This window comes from Ictalurus furcatus, chromosome 14 (assembly GCF_023375685.1).
Source record: "Ictalurus furcatus strain D&B chromosome 14, Billie_1.0, whole genome shotgun sequence".
In the NCBI taxonomy this organism is placed as follows: domain Eukaryota; kingdom Metazoa; phylum Chordata; class Actinopteri; order Siluriformes; family Ictaluridae; genus Ictalurus; species Ictalurus furcatus.
In genome coordinates this window covers 30,155,862-30,179,586 of record NC_071268.1, presented here as the reverse complement: position 1 = coordinate 30,179,586, position 23,725 = coordinate 30,155,862, and the positions used below count along the sequence as shown (strand labels likewise).

At 40.1% G+C, this 23,725-nt stretch overlaps 1 protein-coding gene across 1 annotated transcript; it reads left to right on the top strand.

Annotated features, from left to right (window-relative positions):
* The first annotated feature begins 720 nt into the window (after positions 1 to 720).
* On the top strand, positions 721 to 19,966 carry LOC128617788 (uncharacterized). The gene is made up of 7 exons (XM_053640934.1): positions 721 to 1,258; positions 1,419 to 1,508; positions 4,759 to 4,871; positions 4,954 to 5,146; positions 5,890 to 5,999; positions 11,944 to 12,301; positions 19,794 to 19,966. The coding sequence occupies exons 1-7, from the start codon at positions 901 to 903 to the stop codon at positions 19,964 to 19,966; spliced, it is 1,395 nt and encodes a 464-aa protein (XP_053496909.1). The 5' UTR covers positions 721 to 900.
* The last annotated feature ends 3,759 nt before the right edge of the window (positions 19,967 to 23,725 follow it).

Sequence of the window (23,725 nt, the reverse complement as noted above, 5' to 3'; positions counted from 1 at the left end):
AAATTTCTCCATAAAGGTAGAAAAGGTTCTGACATTTATCTTGGTTTCTTTTATGTACATCACAAAAACCTGCCATTTTAACAGGGGTGTGTAGACTTTAGATCCAGATGTTACTTCGCCATACCCATAACGTTGCATTATTAAGTGTAAAATTTATATTAACCCAAAGTTACATTAAGAACAAATTATGTGCACATTAAACTTGCTTTGTTATTTGTAAAAGTTACTTTAACACTACCAGTTACGTTAATGTTATCTGTATAGGTTACATCATAAACTGTATTATTTATATTATTAACATAAAAACAGCTATACAAACAGCTAAAGACCCACCTCTTCCATGAACACCTAACCAACTCATAATAAAAAAAAAAATTAAAAAAAAAATGCACTTACACCTCTACTCTGCACTTTGCTTCTTCTGGAATTCAATTAATAGATCTCGTATGGTAGCACTTCTTGTATTGTTCTCTGCTTGATATATCACTTTGCTTGTATCTTTCTCATGACTTTTGGATAAAAGCGTCTGCTAAGTGAATAAATGTAATGTAAATGTAACATAAAAGTTATTTTATTAACTAATTACTTTTTTATTAATATCCTAAAATGACAACTGTAAAAATTACATTATTAGCTGTAACATTTATATGATTAATTATTAAAATATTATTCACAATTTAAATAACTAACTGTAGAATTTAAATTAATACCTCCTATAAAAAGATTATATTGTTAACTTTGGTACACCTGTAAACATTGTATCATTATAATCATAAATGTTATTTTATTAGCTGTAACAATGGACTGGAAATGAAACATTACTGTAAAAGTTGGAGAAATAGGAGAATTCACCTCAGATAAAATTATTATTAAGTGTAGGAGTTAATTTCTCAAGGCTTTATGTTTCATTGTTGTGGTGTTTGTACAGGAATATCAGCAGGCTACACAGTGCTGGATGAAATGTTCCAGGAGATAAAACTCATGTGTTTGTCTTTTGCTCTTTATCATATTCATCACACCAACATTGAGAGCACAATAAAGAGCAATATTAGACTGTTTCAAAGACGAAGGAGACCAGAACACCAGGGCCACCTTCTCCAAATGAAGGACATGATGAGGTGGATAATTCTAGTGATCATTTTAACTCATCTAACGCCATCTAATCCAGGTCCAATCTCACTATTTTCACCATCCAACTCTGAGGTAACTTCTGGAAAGACGCGTCTACACTGGTCAGCAGATCTGGATGGAGAACAGGGTGAGGAATAAATTTAGAGTAAATACGAGAGTATGCCTGATGGTCACTACAGCAAAGGGAAAATAATGATTGATTATTAAATGTGAAAACTCTGTTTAATGTGTAGTAAATCAAGCGTACATTAAAAGTATACTTTTTAATGCCTGATATTCCTCCACAGGACAAGAGAAAGTTGTGTTTGACTGCGACGGTGAAAGTCTGACTGTTGAGTTTTCTCCAAATCAACATACTAATCTGTACCTTCTCATTGGTAAGACCTGCTTCTAAATCATGTCTAAATTTAAAGGCTGTGTTCCAAATCGTTTTTAACATCATCAGGTGGTTTTCAGTGTGTACCAGAAATAAGTCTGGGCAAACAGGCAGTGCAGTTTAATATAAAATTGAATAAAAATGACTAAACAGGTGTAGAGCAGGTAGTTCCTGTTATAAAAGCCTCAGTTACCTGCTCACGTGTGTGTGTGTGTGTGTGGATCAAAGAAGAAAATCATTCATGTTAAAGAACGTGTGTGTAGATGAAGTAAAAATATTTAATCATGTTTATGCATTTATTGAAGCCATTATATATATATATATATATATATATATATATATATATATATATATATATATATATATATATATATATATATATACACTTACTTACTTTATTTGGTAATGTTCCACTGCAGTTAGATTTAAGTTAATTAACAGTATTTATGCTTATTGTAAGTTATTGAGATTCAGATTTAACCCATGTAAACTGCATAAATTGTCAAGCAACAATATTTAACATGGGGGAATTTATTAAATCTTTTACAGATTATGATATAAGATTATGCTAAAACGAATATAAGATTATTAAACATACAGTGCCCTCCATTAATATTGGCACCCTCGGTAAATATGAGCAAAGAAGGCTGTGAACAATTGTCTTTATTTTTTAACCTTTTGCTTTTTTAAAAAAAAAATTCACAAAAATACTCTGCTCTCATGGATATCAAACAATTTCAAACACAACACAGGTTAATTATATATATATATATATATATATATATATATATATATATATATATATATATATATATATCTTTGTTGAATAGATATATCATCTTTGTTAAATATAGGTGTGCAACAGTTATTGGCACCCTTTCAGTCAATACTTTGTGCTACGTCACTTTGCCAAGATAACAGCTCTGAGTCTTCTCCTATAACGCCTGATGAGGTTGGAGAATACATGGTGAGGGATCTGAGAGCGTTCCTCCATACAGAACCATTTTTGTGTTGATTTTGATGTATGTTTTGGATCATTGTCCTGCTGGAAGATCCAACCACGGTCCATTTGAATCTTTCTGTCAGAGGCAGTCAGGTTTTCATTTAATATCTGTTGATATTTGAGAGAGTCCATCCAAAAAAAAAATATATCAATGGGAATATACTTTAAATATATTTTTCCTCATATGAATTCATAAGGGTGCCAATAATTGTTGCACACCTATATTTAACAAAGATATTTTTTGATAAACCTGTGTTGTGTTTGCAATTGTTTGATATCCATGAGAGCAGAGTATTTTTGTCATTTTTTAAAACAAAAGATCAAAAGGTTAAACAATAACGACAGTTTTTCACAGAGTTCTTTGCTCATATTTAACAAGGGTGCCAATATTAGTGGAGGGCACTGTATGTCTTGACGTGTTTAATTCTCCGTTCTGCACAGCTTGTGTGTGTGTGTGTGTGTGTGTGTGTGTATTATTATGACTTGAAGACAAGGTGACAGATTAAGAGGCATTCATTCACAATACTGTGTCTAGTGACCTTGGTAAGGGAAGAGGTGGCCTGATAAGCTTCAAACTGGGACACTGACTCACCAGCACACACTATCACACACTGATGCACACTAATACAGAGTGCACAGTACACTAACAATCACTAATACACACTAACACACTGATGCACCCCTACAGTAATAATCACAGAACACCATCCTCATCTAGTCCTCGCTTGCCTTACACCATCTCCACTTCATCCCTACACTGCCCCAATACTATCTCCACCTGGCTCTATCACCCAGTGATGTCATTCAGATCCTGAAGGACCTGAGAGGAACAGAGCCAGAGTGAAACGAAGAATGAAACAGTGGGGGGCTTGCTTTACAACCATGTGGCCCCCACTGTTTCATTTGCACCTTGCAGACTTTTGGCTGTTGGAAGTGAGTATGCGCCCATACTACTTGCCGAGAGAATTCTCACATGCCGTTGCTGTTGTTGTTGTTGTTTACATTCCTCCCTCCACTGTGCCGCACAAAGCATGTGATGTCATCCACTGTGTCACTGCTAAAATACTGACACAGTTTCCAAATGCTTTTCTGGCTGTATCCGGAGACGTTAGTCACGTTTCAATCTCGTCCACACTTCCCATTTTTCACCCGTTCGTAATTTGCACAATAAGAGACAACAGAACATTGGACTTGTTGTTCTGTATACAAACATTAAGAATGCACACAACTCTACTGCTTTTCCCCCACTTGCCAGATCAGTCCACAATCTGATAGTGCTTACCCCCTGCTACACCCCGGCTGTCCGGCAACAACCCCCAATTACAAGAACTGTTTGGAAGCAGTTGAGATAGTAGAATACTAAGCACAGAATGTAGGGCACTCCTTGACCCACAGGGCGAGGACCGACTTCATAAAAGGGTACATCATTTTCTACCTGGAAAGCATTACTCCCACCAAAGAAGTCCTCTGCAATCCAGATAACAAACTCCATACAAAACAAATGCATAAATGTAAACGTGCCTACGATTATCTACATTTATACATTTAAATTTTGACTACATTTATACTTTGCACATAATCTACCTCAGATTGTCTACATTTATCTTTTACTCACTGTCACTTTATTACCTAGACACTTTATTTCACTTGATTACTGTAAATGTGTAATGTCTGCAATTGTCTACTGTGACAAAACGATTTCCCTCAGGGATCAATAAAGTAGTCTGTCTGACTGTCTGTCTGTCTGTCTGTCTATACTGCCATATCCCTGCAGAACCCCAGCACCTCATTTCAATGTACTATAACAGCACCCCCACCTCATCCTCGCAGGTCCCCAATACCATCCACACTCCATACCTACAGTGCTGCAACACCATCTACACCTCTGCATGCTCTAACACTGTCCCACCTCTGTCCACGCACGGCCCCAACAGACCAATCATCTTTTCTCAAATCATCACACAGCTACAAGTAGCTGACACTTTACTGAATGAGAATAAAGACCTAGAGTTTAACCAGTTGCAATTTACTCCACTGTATTGTGATGCCAGATGCATTTGTTGTATGATGATCCGGATGTTTTTCTTTTTGTTCCCTTCCCCCCTCTATGCCTGTTTTTGTTTATGATGGTTTATTTGTATGATGATGTTGTGTTTATGTTCTTCTACACCCCCATGATGGAAACAAATTTCCTCTTTGAGGACCAATAAATTATTTATCTATCTACTCTACTCGTTCCTCCTTTTAGATGACAAGCCTCTGGTTTCCCTCAGACATCTGCTGCAGGAGTGCAGTCATGTGGAACTCCAGCCCACCTCATTGATCAGAATCTACTACACAGGCTGCTTCCTGCAGGACTGGGTGAGATTTTATATCCTTCAACATTTAAAGTATGTATTCTAATGTAATGCACGCAGTGAACAGTGTGCTGTCTTCTCTTTAGGTTGGGCGAAACACACAGTACTCACTGAAACTGGGCTTCTCTATTAGAACCCTGAACGAGGACAACATTACACCTGAAACCTGCCCAGCATCCACATCTGGACCCCATCTACCGGTTCCTGCAGTTACATGTGGAAGTAAGGATGTCATCGTGAAGCTGCCGGCTAATGAGCTGAAATATGCTCAAATCATAGGTAGGTTATAACATATAATAAATATTCCATTTAAAAAGCAGGGCCAGCGCGGCCATTAGGTGATATAAGTGACTGTCTAGAGCTCTCTAGGGGTGAAGTATGGTATTTTTTTTTAAGTATAAGATTTAAATACATTTTAGACACTACAACATGATAAACAATTAGAGTGCCTATTGGGTTCTTAGACACCTCCCAGAGAATGGTCCATCAACCTTTTTACTAAGTTTGGCCAGACAGCCAGCTCTGGGAAGAGTCCTGGTTGTTCCAAATTTCTTCTATTTCATAACGATGAAGCCCACTGTGCACCTGGGAACATTTAAAGTTTTAGAAATGGTTTTATAACCTTGCCTAGATATATGTCTCAACATAATTTGATTGTGGAGGTCTACGGGGAGTTCTTTAGACTTCATGGTTTGGATTTTTATGAATTTTTTAACCTCATACACACATGTGTACCTTTCTAAATCATGTCCAATGAACTGAATGTGCTACAGGTGGACTCTAGAAAATGTCTAACAACATGTTTTTGCTTTAGCATAATGGATTATTGTGTGTAGATTAATGGCCAAAAGGATTTGAATACTTTCTGAACCCACTGTATATCGTGTTAGGACAGGTCTCGCTAAGGTGGTGAGTTTCAGCGACTCTTGGGGTGACTCTGTTAATAATGTACTGTAATATAATCCACTGGCTTGGCACCATGTGATATGTTTAGATATTATATTATTCCTTTCATTTTCCAGAGCTGGATACACCATCATTGGGAGAGAGGGATACGTCTAAAGAACCTGGTTTAACACAAGAGAGAGCTAAAGACTTCCTGGTTATTACCGTGATCGACCCCAGAATGGAGGTAACAATAACTTTTCAGACAATTTTCCAACTGAAAACCCATTTAATAGTGTTTATTAAGTATCATTAGCAAACTATTTCACTATACTAGCAAAGTCATAGTGCACTTCATGTAGTGCATGTAAATTTGATCATAATGCTTTAACAACATGAAAAATTCTGATTCACAGCTAAATAACCAAAATCAATATCAGAAACATCAATATTTATAGCAAGTATAAGAATTAGAGTAGTGTAAACCGGAACAATAAAATTCAAATAGAATTAATAATCACTATTGCACATGCAGGAACATCGACTTAAATACAAGGTAGGATTACGCGATATAGATGTAGTGATCTAAATAATAGACCGCTGAATCTAATAAAATTGGTCACACAATATTATACTGCCCCGAAATTCAGTGATATTTACTCTTATATTACATTACCAGACCTGCCAAATGTATAGCTAACATTAGACAAATATACGTATATTTGCCACCAAAAGATAATCTCTAAAAAAGGCACTTTCAGTTTTCTGCTAAAATTTTTTACCTAAAAAGATTAAATAGGCCTACAACGAATTGTCAACTCTAACACTAGTGAAGTTCCCGACTGCAAGCTGGTAATCTTATCTTAAACCTGAAATTACATTTTCAGGTCTTTTTTAAGCTAAACAACACCAAACAATCAAGATGTGAATTTAATCATTTTGTCTGGATTGATTTCTTTTATGATTTTGTCAATATGAAACAAGAACAGAACCTTGGCTCATCTATATTAAATAAACTTTAAACTAAATCCGAGTTCATCCTTTATTCATTTTAATACACAAATCTAATCTAGCGTCTAAAATCATCACTCTTTTTTGAAATCGAACAACTGTTTCATGATTCACAGGTGAATTTTGCAAAAAGGAAAGAAAAGCTAGTGAATGATAGCAAAGTTAGCTAGCTCATGCTACTTAACTTATTGGTCCACAACAGTTAGCTGGCTGTCATTAGGTATGTGGTGCTGCAGCTATACACATTTAAAATGAAATCACAACTTCCAAAAATGTACCTGTGCCAGTGGGGGCCTGGTCAAGCATCAGCTGTGGACAGAGAGGAGATGGGTTGAACCGGCAGGTGACGCATAATGATAGGCTACTTATGTGTGTTTCTCTGTGCTTTCAGTGACTGCTGAAACCAGAGAGAGAGTGGCATAGCTGGCGGTGCTTGCAACACATACACACACATACATGTGTGTGGAATGTGAGTTTGACCCTTGAACCTGAACTGGCAAAAGCCATGAGCTGGTGATGGCAACTATTCAGTTAGTTGGGTTATTTGGTTGAGTTTTTGAAAGTGCGCTGAAAAGTGTGGTGACCTAGTCGGGCCATTAAAGGTGTACATAAAGGTATCACTTTGTCTTAGTCATGGTGGATTATACAATGCAACAACATTGTTTACCTTTACCTTCTGCAAACAGATGACCTGGTAGAGTGGTGTAATCAAATGCTAAAAAACATGACTCGTAATCATGACTTTGTTGAGAAGGGTGCATGAAATTGGGAGAAGTGCCTCAAACCCCTGTTAGTTGCAGTACAAGAGGTCCTCCAAGGGGTTACAAGCCTCCAAGGGGTTCACCCCATTTGGGAGGAGGGACCTTCTAAAAGCGAAAACAAAAACGATGTTCTGGGCCTGAGATTAAATCTTCACACCTTAAGTCACCTTTTTGTTTGGAAGCCCAGTGTCACATAATGGAGTCTGAGATAGAAGCAAGTGCAGGTATAGCAGTTTAATCAAACAACAAAATGTCTTCAGCTGAACTGGGAGACTGTTTGGCATGCTCCGCGGGGCAGGAAGGCAGAGCAGTGTCTTCAGCAGAGCAAGAAAGCGGAGCGTGGTCCTCCATTGACTCTACAGGCTGAACTTTGTTGGCAGTGTCAACAAACTTGGGAGTGATCAGAACTTGGTTGTCTGTGTCAGCAGACTCGGGTGTGATCAGAACTTGGTTGTTTGTGACGTCGGCTTCAGGCGTGAGCAGGACCTGGTTGGTCCTGACGTTGGCTTCAGGCGTGAGCAGAACCTGGTTGGTCGTGTCAACAGACTCTGGCATGAGCATAGCTTGGTTGGTCGTGATGTCGGTTTCAGGCATAAGGAGAACTTGGTTGATCATATCAACAGACTCTGGCGTGAGCATAACTTGGTTGGTCATGACATCGACTTCAGGCGTGAGGACTTGGTTGTCCGTGTCAGCATATTCTGGCGTGAGCAGAACTTGGTTGGTTGTGACATCAGTTTTAGGTGTGAGGAGAACTTGGGTGGGCATGGCTTCAGTTCAGACTGGAACTTGGCATGGAAGGTCACATCGTCGATCTCAGAGTGGGACTTGACGTGGGAGGTCACCTCGTCGACTTTTAGCTGGAACTTGGCATGGGAGGTCGCCTCGTCAACCTCATACAGGAACTTGGCTTGAGAGGCCATCTTTTCGACCTCGGACAGGAACTTGGCTTGAAAGGTCGTCTCTTCGACCTCGGACAGGAACTTGGCTTGAGTGGTCGCCTCTTCGACCTCGTACATGAACTTGGCTTGAGAGGTCGCCTCTTTGACCTCATACATGAACTTGGCTTGGGAGGCCGTCTCTTTGACCTCTGACAGGAACTTGACTTGAGAGGCCGTCTCTTCGACCTCAGACAGGATCTTGGCTTGTGAGGCTGTCTCTTCGACCTCGGACAGGAACTTGGCTTGAGAGGTCGCCTTTTCGACCTCCGACAGGATCTTGGCTTGAGAGGACGTCTCTTCAACCTCGTACATGAGCTTGTCTTGAGAGGTCGTCTCTTCGACCTCCGACAGGAACTTAGCTTGAGAGGTCACCTTGTTGACCTCTAGCTGAAACTTGACTTTATGCCGGAGCTCTGGAGATGAGACAACCTCATGGGTTTCAGGCTGGAGCTCTGGGGATGAGAGCACCTTGTGGGTCTCCTGCTGGAGATCTGCAGGTGAGACCACCTCATGGGTCTCAGGTTGGAGCTCTGGAAATGAGCCCGCCCGGTGGGTCTCCGGCAGGAGCTCAGCTGCTGAGACCACATAGTGGGTCTTAGGCAGGTGCTTTGGGGAGGAGGTCACCCAGTTTGCCTGATCATAATAGGTGGTGAATGGCATGTCAGATTTATCTGTGAGGCAGGACTCCACCAAAAGATCCTCCAGGACGGCCCTGGATTCTTAACTGCCGAACACCATCACGAATAGTCCCACAAACTGAGTTACATTCTCAAGTCCTCTGGATCCCATGGCCACTAGACACTGCGCCCACTGGTAGGCTGGTCCAAAAAACTGGGACAAAATTAACCTTAGCCATTGCTTCTCACTGGGCATGGGGTCCGCTAAGTTTGCACAATAGATCTGGCCGTCAACAAGAAAATATTCAGGGTAGCCTGATAACCCATCATACAGTTCTGGGAGAGCTACAACTGTCCACTGAGGAACCTGGATCGAATCCACAGCTGGGACCGTTTGCTTGGTTTCCCTAGCATGACGTCTCCTCCTCTTTCCTGCTGCTTCCATGTAAATGGCAAAGTATTCTGTCATGTAATGGAGGTCCATTTAATATGGCAAACATTCAGCTTGTTCAGTGTGTTGAGTGCAGGATGTTTACCCATCTTCCTCCATTAGAGATGCACATCCAGACTCTAGAGAGGGTTTGTGAGAGCGAGACCAGCGTAGTTTTTGTAGGGGAAAGCCTGGATGCCTTAAGTACAGATAGAAATCCCCCAACTCTGGCATTAGAGTTCTCACAGCAGTGTGAATGGGTGACGACTCCATGGCATAATCACAAAGCCAAAGCTAACGCTAAGGCTTGCCCACAAGAGCACCACTCTGAAAGAGCTCTGGTTATAGGAGAGCTAGTTAGCTAGGCCTTTAGGGACACCAGCAGCATTAGTTAGGTGTATACTGTGAGCCAAGGCACCGGACATACCAGGCAATATTAGGGCCTTAGACAAGCATAGGTTTTCAAAGGTAGGTTTTCAGGTAGGAGGTTACTAAGAGTAACACTGTAGAGGTGTGTAAATTAGTGAAGGCGATGTATGATGCACTAGTATGCTCTGGCCCCATCCCCGTTATGGTCACGGAACTATTGGATGTCCAGGTGGTGCTCCGAAAACAACGTGGGCTATATACTAGATAATAACAGGCAAGGTTGGCCTGTTAGTGCTGGACGTTTTCCATCCCACTTGGGAAGGTGCTGCTCTCATTTCTTGCAGCATAGAACATAGTCTCAGAAAAGTCTCAGCACAGTTGACTATCCAGAGCCAAGGCCAGGGAGCAGACAAGCAGGCTAAACCGACCATCTGCTAGCTGAGTCGTCACCTAGGTTCCACAATATCGAGACTGTGTCTGTTCCCCAAGCTAAACAAAAATGTAGAAATACTCAGAAAAATTGTTTTAGTAACCTAATTAATATAAATTAGATCATACTGAATGAATAGCAGGACCTTTGATCTGAAGCTAGGACTGTTAAATATTAGATCTCTTATGTCTAAAGCACTTATTGTTAAGAAACCATTACTGATCCTAATTACTGAGTTTAATATAATGTGTTTAACAGAAACATGAAATAAACCAAATAAATATGTAGCATTAAATGAAGTGAATCCTCCCGGATACAATTATATACATCAACCCCATCTAACTGGCAGAGGAGGTGCCGTTGTTATTTATAATGATAATCTAGTCATCACACAAAAACCTGGACATAAATTCAATGCATTTGAAGTTCTTTATACTAACATAACATGTAGCTACAAAAATAGGTCTACCCAGTCATTTCCACTAATGAATATTTACAGACCCCAGGGCCATATTCTAAATTTCTTTTTGAACTTGTGGATTTCATCTCAAACCTGGTTGTTTTTTAGACAAAGCATTAATTGTTGGAGACTTAATACGCATTTTGCTAAACTCCAAGACCCACTGAGAACAGTATCTATTGTAGATTTAGCAGGGGTTAATCAGAACATAAAAGGTCCCACTTATATGCACTCCTTAAGCAGGTTCTGATCACTGGCACCTGATTCTAATTTTATGGATTTGAAAGTGTGATAAATGTAGGGGTGTACTTACTTTTTCTATGTGACTGATCTGGGGGGAGGTTCATTAAATTTGTGAAAATTACTACCAAATGTCAATTTTATGTGTCATTTGATAGTGTATTACCTTTATTAATAGGTACTGTTTCAAAGAGTATCAAATGTTTGCCTGTCCAAATAAGTTTTAAAAAAATCTGTGGGGTGTACTTATTTTTTCACATGACTGTATGTTCACACCTACATAGGAATAACATTCATGAAATCTATCAGTCTGAATTTAGGCCTCATCATAGCACAATGACAGCACTGGTTAAAGAAGTAAATGACCTTCTACTGGCCTCTGATCAGGGTTGTGTCTCGTTGCTTGTGTTGCTTGACCTTAGTGCAGCTTTTGACACCAGTGATCATACTATTCTCCTTGATAGAAAATGTTGTTGAAGTTAAGGGAACGGCCCTCTCCTGGCTCAGGTCTTATCTGACTGATTGTTATCAGTTCATAGATGGTGCTTCACAGGGTTCTGTTTTAGGCCCACTGCTGTTTTCTCTATTTATGTTACCTCTGTGTAAAATTATTCGTAAACATGGAATTAGCTTCCATTGTTATGCTGATGACACACACTTATATGTTTTAGCAAAGCAAGATGAGAGAAACTAGCTTAATAAAGCTGAGGAATGTGTAAAGGACATTAGACACTGGATGCGAAATAATTTCCTCTTACTAATCAAGCTCTGCCGAAATTTTGCCTGACTCTTCTGCACGCATATACACTGGGTTCTACAGTATCCTTTAGTTTTGAGCTAAAATCATTTCTATCTTTTGGGCTTGTTGGACTACTGTTAATTGATGTTAAGCCTAATTGATGCTAAGCTTAACTCATGTTATTTCCTGACAGGACCATGTTGGACTTGTGCTGCAGTACACTGATGTAACAAATGAATTGTATACAGCAAAAGTATTTTGTACTCAGTATCATACTAAACCTCGATCAAAAAGAGAAACAGAGGACCTCACTTCCACTTCTTCACTTCTTTCAATTATTACTGATCTCAGTGTAATAACCAATGAACCAACCTCCACGGTACCAACAACAAGCTGCTCAGGTACTGAGATTTCAACCACTGAAAGTGAAACAAGAACCACATCAGCAGCAACATCTGCAAAGATGACCTCACGACTTGCAACTGCTATTGGTCTTAGTGCATCAAATGATGAAACAATCTCCACAGTACATTCACCAATAAGCTGCTCAGGTACTGAGATTTCAACCACTGAAAGTGAAACAAGAACCACATCAGCAGCAACATCTGCAAAGATGACCTCACGACTTGCAACTGCTATTGGTCTTAGTGCATCAAATGATGAAACAATCTCCACAGTACATTCACCAATAAGCTGCTCAGGTACTGAGATTTCAACCACTGAAAGTGAAACAGGAACCACATCAGCAGCAACATCTGCAAAGATGACCTCACGACTTGCAACTGCTATTGGTCTTAGTACATCAAATGATGAAACAATCTCCACAGTACATTCACCAATAAGCTGCTCAGGTACTGAGATTTCAACCACTGAAAGTGAAACAAGAACCACATCATTAACAATATCCACAACGATGACCTCAGTACCTACAACTTCTATTGGTCTTAGTGCATCAAATGATGAAACAACCCCCACAGTACCAACAACAACAAGCTGCACAGGTACTGAGATTTTAACCACTGAAAGTGAAACAAGAACCACATCAGCAGCAACATCTGCAAAGATGACCTCACGACTTGCAACTGCTATTGGTCTTAGTGCATCAAATGATGAAACAATCTCCACAGTACATTCACCAATAAGCTGCTCAGGTACTGAGATTTCAACCACTGAAAGTGAAACAAGAACCACATCAGCAGCAACATCTGCAAAGATGACCTCACGACTTGCAACTGCTATTGGTCTTAGTGCATCAAATGATGAAACAATCTCCACAGTACATTCACCAATAAGCTGCTCAGGTACTGAGATTTCAACCACTGAAAGTGAAACAAGAACCACATCATTAACAATATCCGCAACGATGACCTCAGTACCTACAAGTTCTATTGGTCTTAGTGCATCAAATGATGAAACAACCCCCACAGTACCAACAACAACAAGCTGCACAGGTACTGAGATTTCAACCACTGAAAGTGAAACAAGAACCACATCATTAACAACATCCGCAACAATGACCTCAGTACCTACAAGTTCTATTGGTCTTAGTGCATCAAATGATGAAACAACCCCCACAGTACCAACAACAACAAGCTGCACAGGTACTGAGATTTCAACCACTGAAAGTGAAACAAGAACCACATCATTAACAACATCCGCAACGATGACCTCAGTACCTACAAGTTCTATTGGTCTTAGTGCATCAAATGATGAAACAACCCCCACAGTACCAACAACAACAAGCTGCACAGGTACTGAGATTTCTACCACTGAAAGTGAAACAAGAACCACATCATTAACAACATCCGCAACAATGACCTCAGTACCTACAAGTTCTATTGGTCTTAGTGCATCAAATGATGAAACAACCCCCACAGTACCAACAACAACAAGCTGCACAGGTACTGAGATTTCAACCACTGAAAGTGAAACAAGAACCACATCATTAACAACATCCGCAACAATGACCTCAGTACCTACAAGTTCTATTGGTCTTAGTGCATCAAATGATGAAACAACCCCCACAGTACCAACAACAACAAGCTGCACAGGTACTGAGATTTCAACCACTGAAAGTGAAACAAGAACCACATCATTAACAACATCCGCAACGATGACCTCGGTACCTACAAGTTCTATTGGTCTTAGTGCATCAAATGATGAAACAACCCCCACAGTACCAACAACAACAAGCTGCACAGGTACTGAGATTTCAACCACTGAAAGTGAAACAAGAACCACATCATTAACAACATCCGCAACGATAACCTCAGTACCTACAAGTTCTATTGGTCTTAGTGCATCAAATGATGAAACAACCCCCACAGTACCAACAACAACAAGCTGCACAGGTTCTGAGATTTCAACCACTGAAAGTGAAACAAGAACCACATCATTAACAACATCCGCAACGATGACCTCGGTACCTACAAGTTCTATTGGTCTTAGTGCATCAAATGATGAAACAACCCCCACAGTACCAACAACAACAAGCTGCACAGGTACTGAGATTTCAACCACTGAAAGTGAAACAAGAACCACATCATTAACAACATCCGCAACAATGACCTCAGTACCTACAAGTTCTATTGGTCTTAGTGCATCAAATGATGAAACAACCCCCACAGTACCAACAACAACAAGCTGCACAGGTACTGAGATTTCAACCACTGAAAGTGAAACAAGAACCACATCATTAACAACATCCGCAACGATGACCTCAGTACCTACAAGTTCTATTGGTCTTAGTGCATCAAATGATGAAACAACCCCCACAGTACCAACAACAACAAGCTGCACAGGTACTGAGATTTCAACCACTGAAAGTGAAACAAGAACCACATCATTAACAACATCCGCAACAATGACCTCAGTACCTACAAGTTCTATTGGTCTTAGTGCATCAAATGATGAAACAACCCCCACAGTACCAACAACAACAAGCTGCACAGGTACTGAGATTTCAACCACTGAAAGTGAAACAAGAACCACATCATTAACAACATCCGCAACGATGACCTCAGTACCTACAAGTTCTATTGGTCTTAGTGCATCAAATGATGAAACAACCCCCACAGTACCAACAACAACAAGCTGCACAGGTACTGAGATTTCTACCACTGAAAGTGAAACAAGAACCACATCATTAACAACATCCGCAACAATGACCTCGGTACCTACAAGTTCTATTGGTCTTAGTGCATCAAATGATGAAACAACCCCCACAGTACCAACAACAAGCTGCACAGGTACTGAGATTTCAACCACTGAAGGTGAAACAAGAACCACATCATTAACAACATCCGCAACAATGACCTCAGTACCTACAAGTTCTATTGGTCTTAGTGCATCAAATGATGAAACAACCCCCACAGTACCAACAACAACAAGCTGCACAGGTACTGAGATTTCAACCACTGAAAGTGAAACAAGAACCACATCATTAACAACATCCGCAACGATGACCTCGGTACCTACAAGTTCTATTGGTCTTAGTGCATCAAATGATGAAACAACCCCCACAGTACCAACAACAACAAGCTGCACAGGTACTGAGATTTCAACCACTGAAAGTGAAACAAGAACCGCATCATTAACAACATCCGCAACGATAACCTCAGTACCTACAAGTTCTATTGGTCTTAGTGCATCAAATGATGAAACAACCCCCACAGTACCAACAACAACAAGCTGCACAGGTTCTGAGATTTCAACCACTGAAAGTGAAACAAGAACCACATCATTAACAACATCCGCAACGATGACCTCGGTACCTACAAGTTCTATTGGTCTTAGTGCATCAAATGATGAAACAACCCCCACAGTACCAACAACAACAAGCTGCACAGGTACTGAGATTTCAACCACTGAAAGTGAAACAAGAACCACATCATTAACAACATCCGCAACAATGACCTCAGTACCTACAAGTTCTATTGGTCTTAGTGCATCAAATGATGAAACAACCCCCACAGTACCAACAACAACAAGCTGCACAGGTACTGAGATTTCAACCACTGAAAGTGAAACAAGAACCACATCATTAACAACATCCGCAACAATGACCTCAGTACCTACAAGTTCTATTGGTCTTAGTGCATCAAATGATGAGACAACCCCCGCAGTACCAACAACAACAAGCTGCACAGGTACTGAGATTTCAACCACTGAAAGTGAAACAAGAACCACATCATTAACAACATCCGCAACGATGACCTCAGTACCTACAAGTTCTATTGGTCTTAGTGCATCAAATGATGAAACAACCCCCACAGTACCAACAACAACAAGCTGCACAGGTACTGAGATTTCAACCACTGAAAGTGAAACAAGAACCACATCATTAACAACATCCGCAACGATGACCTCAGTACCTACAAGTTCTATTGGTCTTAGTGCATCAAATGATGAAACAACCCCCACAGTACCAACAACAACAAGCTGCACAGGTACTGAGATTTCAACCACTGAAAGTGAAACAAGAACCACATCATTAACAACATCCGCAACAATGACCTCAGTACCTACAAGTTCTATTGGTCTTAGTGCATCAAATGATGAAACAACCCCCACAGTACCAACAACAACAAGCTGCACAGGTACTGAGATTTCAACCACTGAAAGTGAAACAAGAACCACATCATTAACAACATCCGCAACAATGACCTCAGTACCTACAAGTTCTATTGGTCTTAGTGCATCAAATGATGAGACAACCCCCGCAGTACCAACAACAACAAGCTGCACAGGTACTGAGATTTCAACCACTGAAAGTGAAACAAGAACCACATCATTAACAACATCCGCAACGATGACCTCAATACCTACAAGTTCTATTGGTCTTAGTGCATCAAATGATGAAACAACCCCCACAGTACCAACAACAACAAGCTGCACAGGTACTGAGATTTCAACCACTGAAAGTGAAACAAGAACCACATCATTAACAACATCCGCAACGATGACCTCAGTACCTACAAGTTCTATTGGTCTTAGTGCATCAAATGATGAAACAACCCCCACAGTACCAACAACAACAAGCTGCACAGGTACTGAGATTTCAACCACTGAAAGTGAAACAAGAACCACATCATTAACAACATCCGCAACGATGACCTCAGTACCTACAAGTTCTATTGGTCTTAGTGCATCAAATGATGAAACAACCCCCACAGTACCAACAACAACAAGCTGCACAGGTACTGAGATTTCAACCACTGAAAGTGAAACAAGAACCACATCATTAACAACATCTGCAACAATGACCTCAGTACCTACAAGTTCTATTGGTCTTAGTGCATCAAATGATGAAACAACCCCCACAGTACCAACAACAACAAGCTGCACAGGTACTGAGATTTCTACCACTGAAAGTGAAACAAGAATCACATCATTAGCAAGTCCCACAGAGACGACCTCACTACCTGCAACTTCTGCTACTCTTGATGCAACAACCGATTCACTAACCACCACAGTACCAACAACAATGAGCTCCACAGTTACTGAGATTTCTACCACTGAAAGTGAAACAAGTACCACATCATTAGCAATTCCTGCAGAGATGACCTCACTATCTGCAACTTCTACTACACTTCATGCAACAACCTCCACAGTACCTACAAAAACACGCAGCACAAGTACTAAAGTTTCTACTACTAAAAGTGAAACAAGAACCACTTCAGCAGCAACATCTGAAAAGATGACCTCAATAACTGCAACTGCTATTACTCTTAGTGCAGCAAATGATGAAACAATCTCTATAGTACCTACATCAACAAGCAGCACAAGTAATGAGTTTTCTAACAGTAAATGTAAAACAAGAACCATATCAGCACCAATCCCTGCAATGACAACCTCAATATCTGCAACTATTACTCTTGGTGCCACAACTGATGCAACCACTTTTACAGTGCGTAAATCATCACGCAGCACCACAATACCTGCACCTTCTACTGCTCATCATACAACAACTGGTACAACAACTTCCAAAGTACCTGCAAAAGCAAGCAGCACAAGTTCTGAGATTTCAACCACTGAAAGTGAAACAAGTTTCACATCATTAGCAAGTCCCACAGAGACGACCTCACTACCTGAAACTTCTACCACTCTTGATGCAACAACCGATTCACTAACCACCACAGTACCAACAACAAGCAGCACAAGTACTGAGATTTCTACAACTGAAAGTGAAAGAAGAAACACATCATTAGCAATTCCTGAGGAGAGAAGCTCACTACTTGGAATTACTAGTCTTGGTGCAACAACCGATTCAATGACTACCACAGTACCTACAACAACAAGCTGCACAAGTACTGAGATTTCTACAACCGAAATTGAAACGAGTACCACATCATTAGCAACTCCTGCAGAGATGACCTCACTATCTGCAACTTCTACTACACTTCATGCAACAACCTCCACAGTACCTACAAAAACACGCAGCACAAGTACTAAAGTTTCTACTACTAAAGGTGAAACAAGAACCACATCAGCAGCAACATTTGAAAAGATGACCTCAATAACTGCAACTGCTATTACTCTTAGTGCCGCAAATGATGAAACAACCTCCACAGTACCTACATCAACAAGCAGCACAAGTAATGAGTTTTCTACCATTGTAAGTGAAACAAGTGAATCAGCAGCAATTCCTCTAAAAACAACCTCAGCAACTGCAGCTACTACTACTACTCTTGGTGCAACCACTGATGTGAGTACTGCAGAAGTTGTTGCACCAAGCTGTACAAATACTGATGTTTCAAATACACTGGCACCAACCTCTGTAAAGATGACCTCAGTACCTGAATCCCCTACTACTGTTGTGAACTGTGCAACAGCTAAAACTATAACAACTGCTAAAGCAATTTCTACAAGCTCTCTAACACCACCAGTTACATCCACAACAGCAGCTGCAACTACTGGACCTTTTGAGAACTTTTGGGGTTTTAATGATTTTCCAAGTGGCTCTTACATGCTTGGTACAACAAGCAGTACAACAGCTACAAATTCTTTACCTACTGATGAAAGTATCAGAACATCTTCAGCACCTTTTACAACAATTACTTTTCCATGGCCCTTTACGGAAACAACAACCACATCCTGAGGAACTTCATCAGCTGTGGTGACTACAACAATGACGGATGCGACAACCTCCACAGCGTCTAGAACAACAAGCAGCACCACTGCTGAGATTTCTACCACTAAAGGTGAAACAAGTACCACATCAGCAGTTACCTTTGCAGGACCAGTAACAACAGCTGCCTCAACTACTACTGAATCAGTAGCCACATCCCATATCACAGAGTCTATGCCAGAAAGGACTACACTACACTAGCTAAAATTGTCACAAGTGGGCTTCAACATCTGTAAAAACAACCACTGTTCTGAAGCCCTCACCAGTAGCAGCAACAACGTCTATGAAGTGCAACAATTACTATGAGAGTCAAAACTACATCAATCACTGATGCAACAACCTCTGCAGTACCTACAACAACAAGCAGTACAAGTGCTGAAGTTTCTACTGTGCAAGAACTGCTGCATGGCCCTTTTTGGAAACAGCAACTACAGGCACTCAATCAGGTGTCCTGACTAAAACTACTGATGCAACAACATCCACAGCATCTAGAACAGCAAGCAGCACCAGTACTGAGATTTTTACCACTAAAGCTGAAAGAAGTGCCACATCAGTAGTAACCTCTGCAAAGGCGACTTCAGGACCTGTCACTTCTACTACTCATGGTGCAACAACTACAACAGATTCAACAACATCTACAGTAAGTCCCAGCTTGTCACCAGTAACAGCTGCAGCTGCAACCTCTACCACTGAATCAGCAACTAGACTAGCAGCATCCACTGCTACTGTGTCTATGTTGGAAGGACTACTACACTAGCTAAAATCGCTACAAATTAAGCTTCAACATCATACACCCAAAGTTGAAAGTGAAAGTGAAGCAATAACTGCATCATCAGCAACTCCTGCACAGACAACCTCACAACCTGCAACTACTCCTGCTCATGGTGCAACACCTGATGCACCAACTTTTACAGTGCCTACACCATCATCACCTCAAGACCTCTTCTGTAGCAATTTCAAGTGCAACAACTACTATGGGAGCCAAAACATCTACAACTACAGGTGCAGCAACTTCTGCAGAACCAACAACAACAAGCAGCACAACTACTGCAAAGACAACTTCAGTACCTGGATCTCCTACTGTTGAACAAACTGCAAAAACTAATACTATAACCACTACAGCAATTTACACCACATGATCTGAAAAACCATCAGCATTGTCATCATCCTACTAGGCTAAACCTAGTTCTGAAAAACAGACGTAGGATTATTTTGACTCGAAATGAAAGATCAGGGTAAAGTCTAAAATGCAGATATTAAAGATAAAGGGGCAGGACTAGGATATGAATAAATGCCCCCAAGAAATATTTACAAATAAATCTGTTCATATCCATTTTGATAAATGAGGCCCAATGATGTCATAACAAGACTACCTGTAAGAGGTGGTCAGAGTTTGGTTGCACTGGAACTGAGCTGTGATTCCTGTGAATTAGAATGCAGCTCGTACTTGGGTCCACATTTGTTCAGGAAGGAACCTGTGCATGTCATTTAGCCGATGACATCATCATTAGCTTCCACAACACAAGTGTATCATGAGTGGCAGGGGAATGCTGTGTGACACAGAAGAGGTCCACTGATGCACATAATATCTGCTGCACATTGTTAACGTAAGATGAACGCAAATGCACCGGGGTTCGATAGAATCCAAGTGAGTCTGAAACCAGACCAAGGCTGCGGGGGGCTCCGTGAACAATTGCACTCGGATTCAGACATCAGCAAATGTGCTCAGTGTGAAAACCACCTAAGACTTAATTACTACACTGCTGGATTTTCAACTGCTGTCAAAACAATTACGCAACAATAACTCCAACAGCCGTAACAGAGACACACACAAAAACTACTTCAACTGCAAAGATTACTTAGCTAAAACTACTGCAGTTCTTTTGCCTGAATGCTGCCAATAAGAAGAAGCAGCACAATTTCTAGATTTACACCACTAAATCTGAAACACCATCCACACTAGCAGTCATTTTCTCAAGAGAACAACATTCAAACAGCATGTTCTCATGTTCCCGCCTGTGTGAGTTTCCTCACTAGTGGAACTAGAGGAGAATATGAATAAAAATGATTCTGTCCAAGTACAGATAGCAACTCATCAACTTGGTGACAAGTTCCTATTTGAGTTACAGTCACATGTGAGTACCCTATAAAGGAACCCCATTCATCCTCTGTCTACAGTATGTCCATCAACACAAGTGACCCTGATGGCTTGGTGTTTTTCCATGTAGTCATAGATACACACTTCTACTTCTATACTGTATGTTCCAGACCGCCAGAACAGTTTGATTTGAAACTAGTATAAGTTTTTAATATGCCCTGATAGAGTCCATCAAACAATAACAAAAAGCACTTAAAAATGCAGACACCGTGTTTATTGAGGCTGAGGATCACTCACTTGTCGACACAGATCACACGGTGAGCAATGAAGAAACATTTATCTGCTAAATCTGACACGCCCCAGGGGGTGGGGCATATACATTCTAGAGAGCATTTAATTGAATGAACACAAGACTAATACAGGAAAAGTCATTAAAACCCCTGTGTTTATCATTTTCTGGGAATATATAGATAGATAGATAGATAGATACAGATACAGATACATTATTTGGATTTGCCCTGTGGTTCTGCTACTGTTCCTGATTACTGTGTATGACCTGGAACTGTTTGTGATTTACATTTATTGGAATGCTGCCCTGTTGATTATTAAACTTGTGTACATGGATCCTAACCATCTGTCTGAGTCTTTCTCATTACGATCAGATTGTAAAAAATGACATGTAAAATAATTCTATTTCGGTATTTAATGATGAGTAAGGCTGTATCTTGATCTTGATAGATGGATAGATGCTTTCCAAGTGTTCAGACCCAGCATCCACTGGAAACCATATTTACATAAAATGGAACTAGTTTGATTAATGATCATTTCTTCATATATATGTACTTCATGTATATTGGTAAGAAGTATTGTTTCTTCAGGACCGTGGCGACGCATAACAGTACAGCAGAACGATACACAGGTCTACACAAAGCGCAAATGAAAGACAATGTAAGATGAGTGCAAAATGTACAATAAATACACACAGGACAACAGAACAAATTAAAAGAAAAGAAAAGAAAGAACTGTGAAAAGCATTTTCACCTGGTCAGGTTTATGTACTGTACGTAATATAAGGTACATAACACAAGCCTACGAGACCACTTCTGTACCTTAACCCTTATGTTCTGTTCTCTAGATAAAGGGTTCTTCAAGAGTTCCTTTGTATAGTTAATGATCTTAGCTTCTTAAAAGCATTCTAGTTTAATTCTTTCTGATAGGGAAACAATCTGTTGTAGGGTTCTACATATAGTTGGGTCCATAGGTATTTGGACAGTGACACAATTTTGGTAATGTTGCCTCTGTACACCACCACAATGGATTTGAAATGAAGCAATCAGATGTGATTGAAGTGTAGCCTTTCAGCTTTAATTTAAGGGGTTTAACAAAAATACTGCATTAACCATTTAGGAATTATAACCATTTTGTTTTTACAGAGTTCCTCCATTTTCAGTCTCAAAAGTAATTGGACAATTGACTGATAAGCAGTTTCATGGCCAGGTGTGGCATGTTTCCTCATTAGTTCATGACATATTAATAAAGGTAAAAGGTCTGGAGTTGATTCCAAGTGTTGAATTTGCATTCGGTAGCTGTTCATGGGAACTCTGAATATGCGGTCCAAAGAGGTGTCCATGTAAGTGAAGGAGACCATCATTAGGGTGAAAAGAAAAGAAAAAAACACAGACCTATCAGAGAGACAAAAGAAACTTTAAGAGTGGCCAAATCAATCATTCTCAAAAAGAAGGAATGCACTGGTGAGCTCAGCAACACCGAAAGGCCTGGAAGACCACGGAGGACAACTAAAGTGGATAATCACGGAATTCTTTCCTAGGTGAAGAAAAACCTCTTCACAACATCTAAAAGTCTACAATCAAGAGACACCGCTGGTAACTCTCAAGAACAGAAAGGCCAGATTAGACTTAAATTAAAAAATTTTAAATCCTCTAAAAAAAAAAAAAACTGGGTCACTGGTGTTTATTGATGATGTGATAGAAGGAGCAGGGTGAATTCTGTTGTGTATAGAACTTTACTTTCTGCTCAGATGCAGTCAAACGCTGCAAAACTGATAGGACAGAGCTTCACGGTACAGATGTGTAATGACCCAGAACATACCGCAAAAGCAACCAAAGAACTTCTTAAGGCAAAGTAACGAAATGTTCTTAAATGGTCGAGCCAGTCACCTGACCTCAACCCAACTGAGCTGCTGTTCACTTCCTGAAGACAAAACTGAAGGCAGAAACACCCACGAACAAGCAGCAGCTGAATTAAAACATTTGAATTAAACATAAAGACAACAAACACAGCCATGTTATGGTAATATCCAAATATTAATGGTGCAATTTAGTAACATTTTTATTCTAACTGTAGGCCTTCTGTAAAGAAATTATAGTTAAAATAATATTACTAAATTATTAAAAGATACCTAATATTTACCTTTTTTACTACATTTAAAATTCACAGTTCATCACTGTAAAGAAGCACAACAAAAATCTTCACACACTGCTGTTGATGATGATAATAATAATAATAATAATAATAATAATTATTATTATTATTATTATAGACCTAATGTGAAGCCTGGAATTATTTTGCAGAACCCGACACAGTAATAAAGGCATTAATGGCTGCGTCCCAATAAGGCTTTGCTGTCCCTGCGCAGTGCACTAGCGAGGGTGTGATGTGCCCTGCGCAGTGAGCTCTGCGCTGTGGTGTGCTGTTGAGACGCGTTGAGACGGTGATGTGATCAGTGCG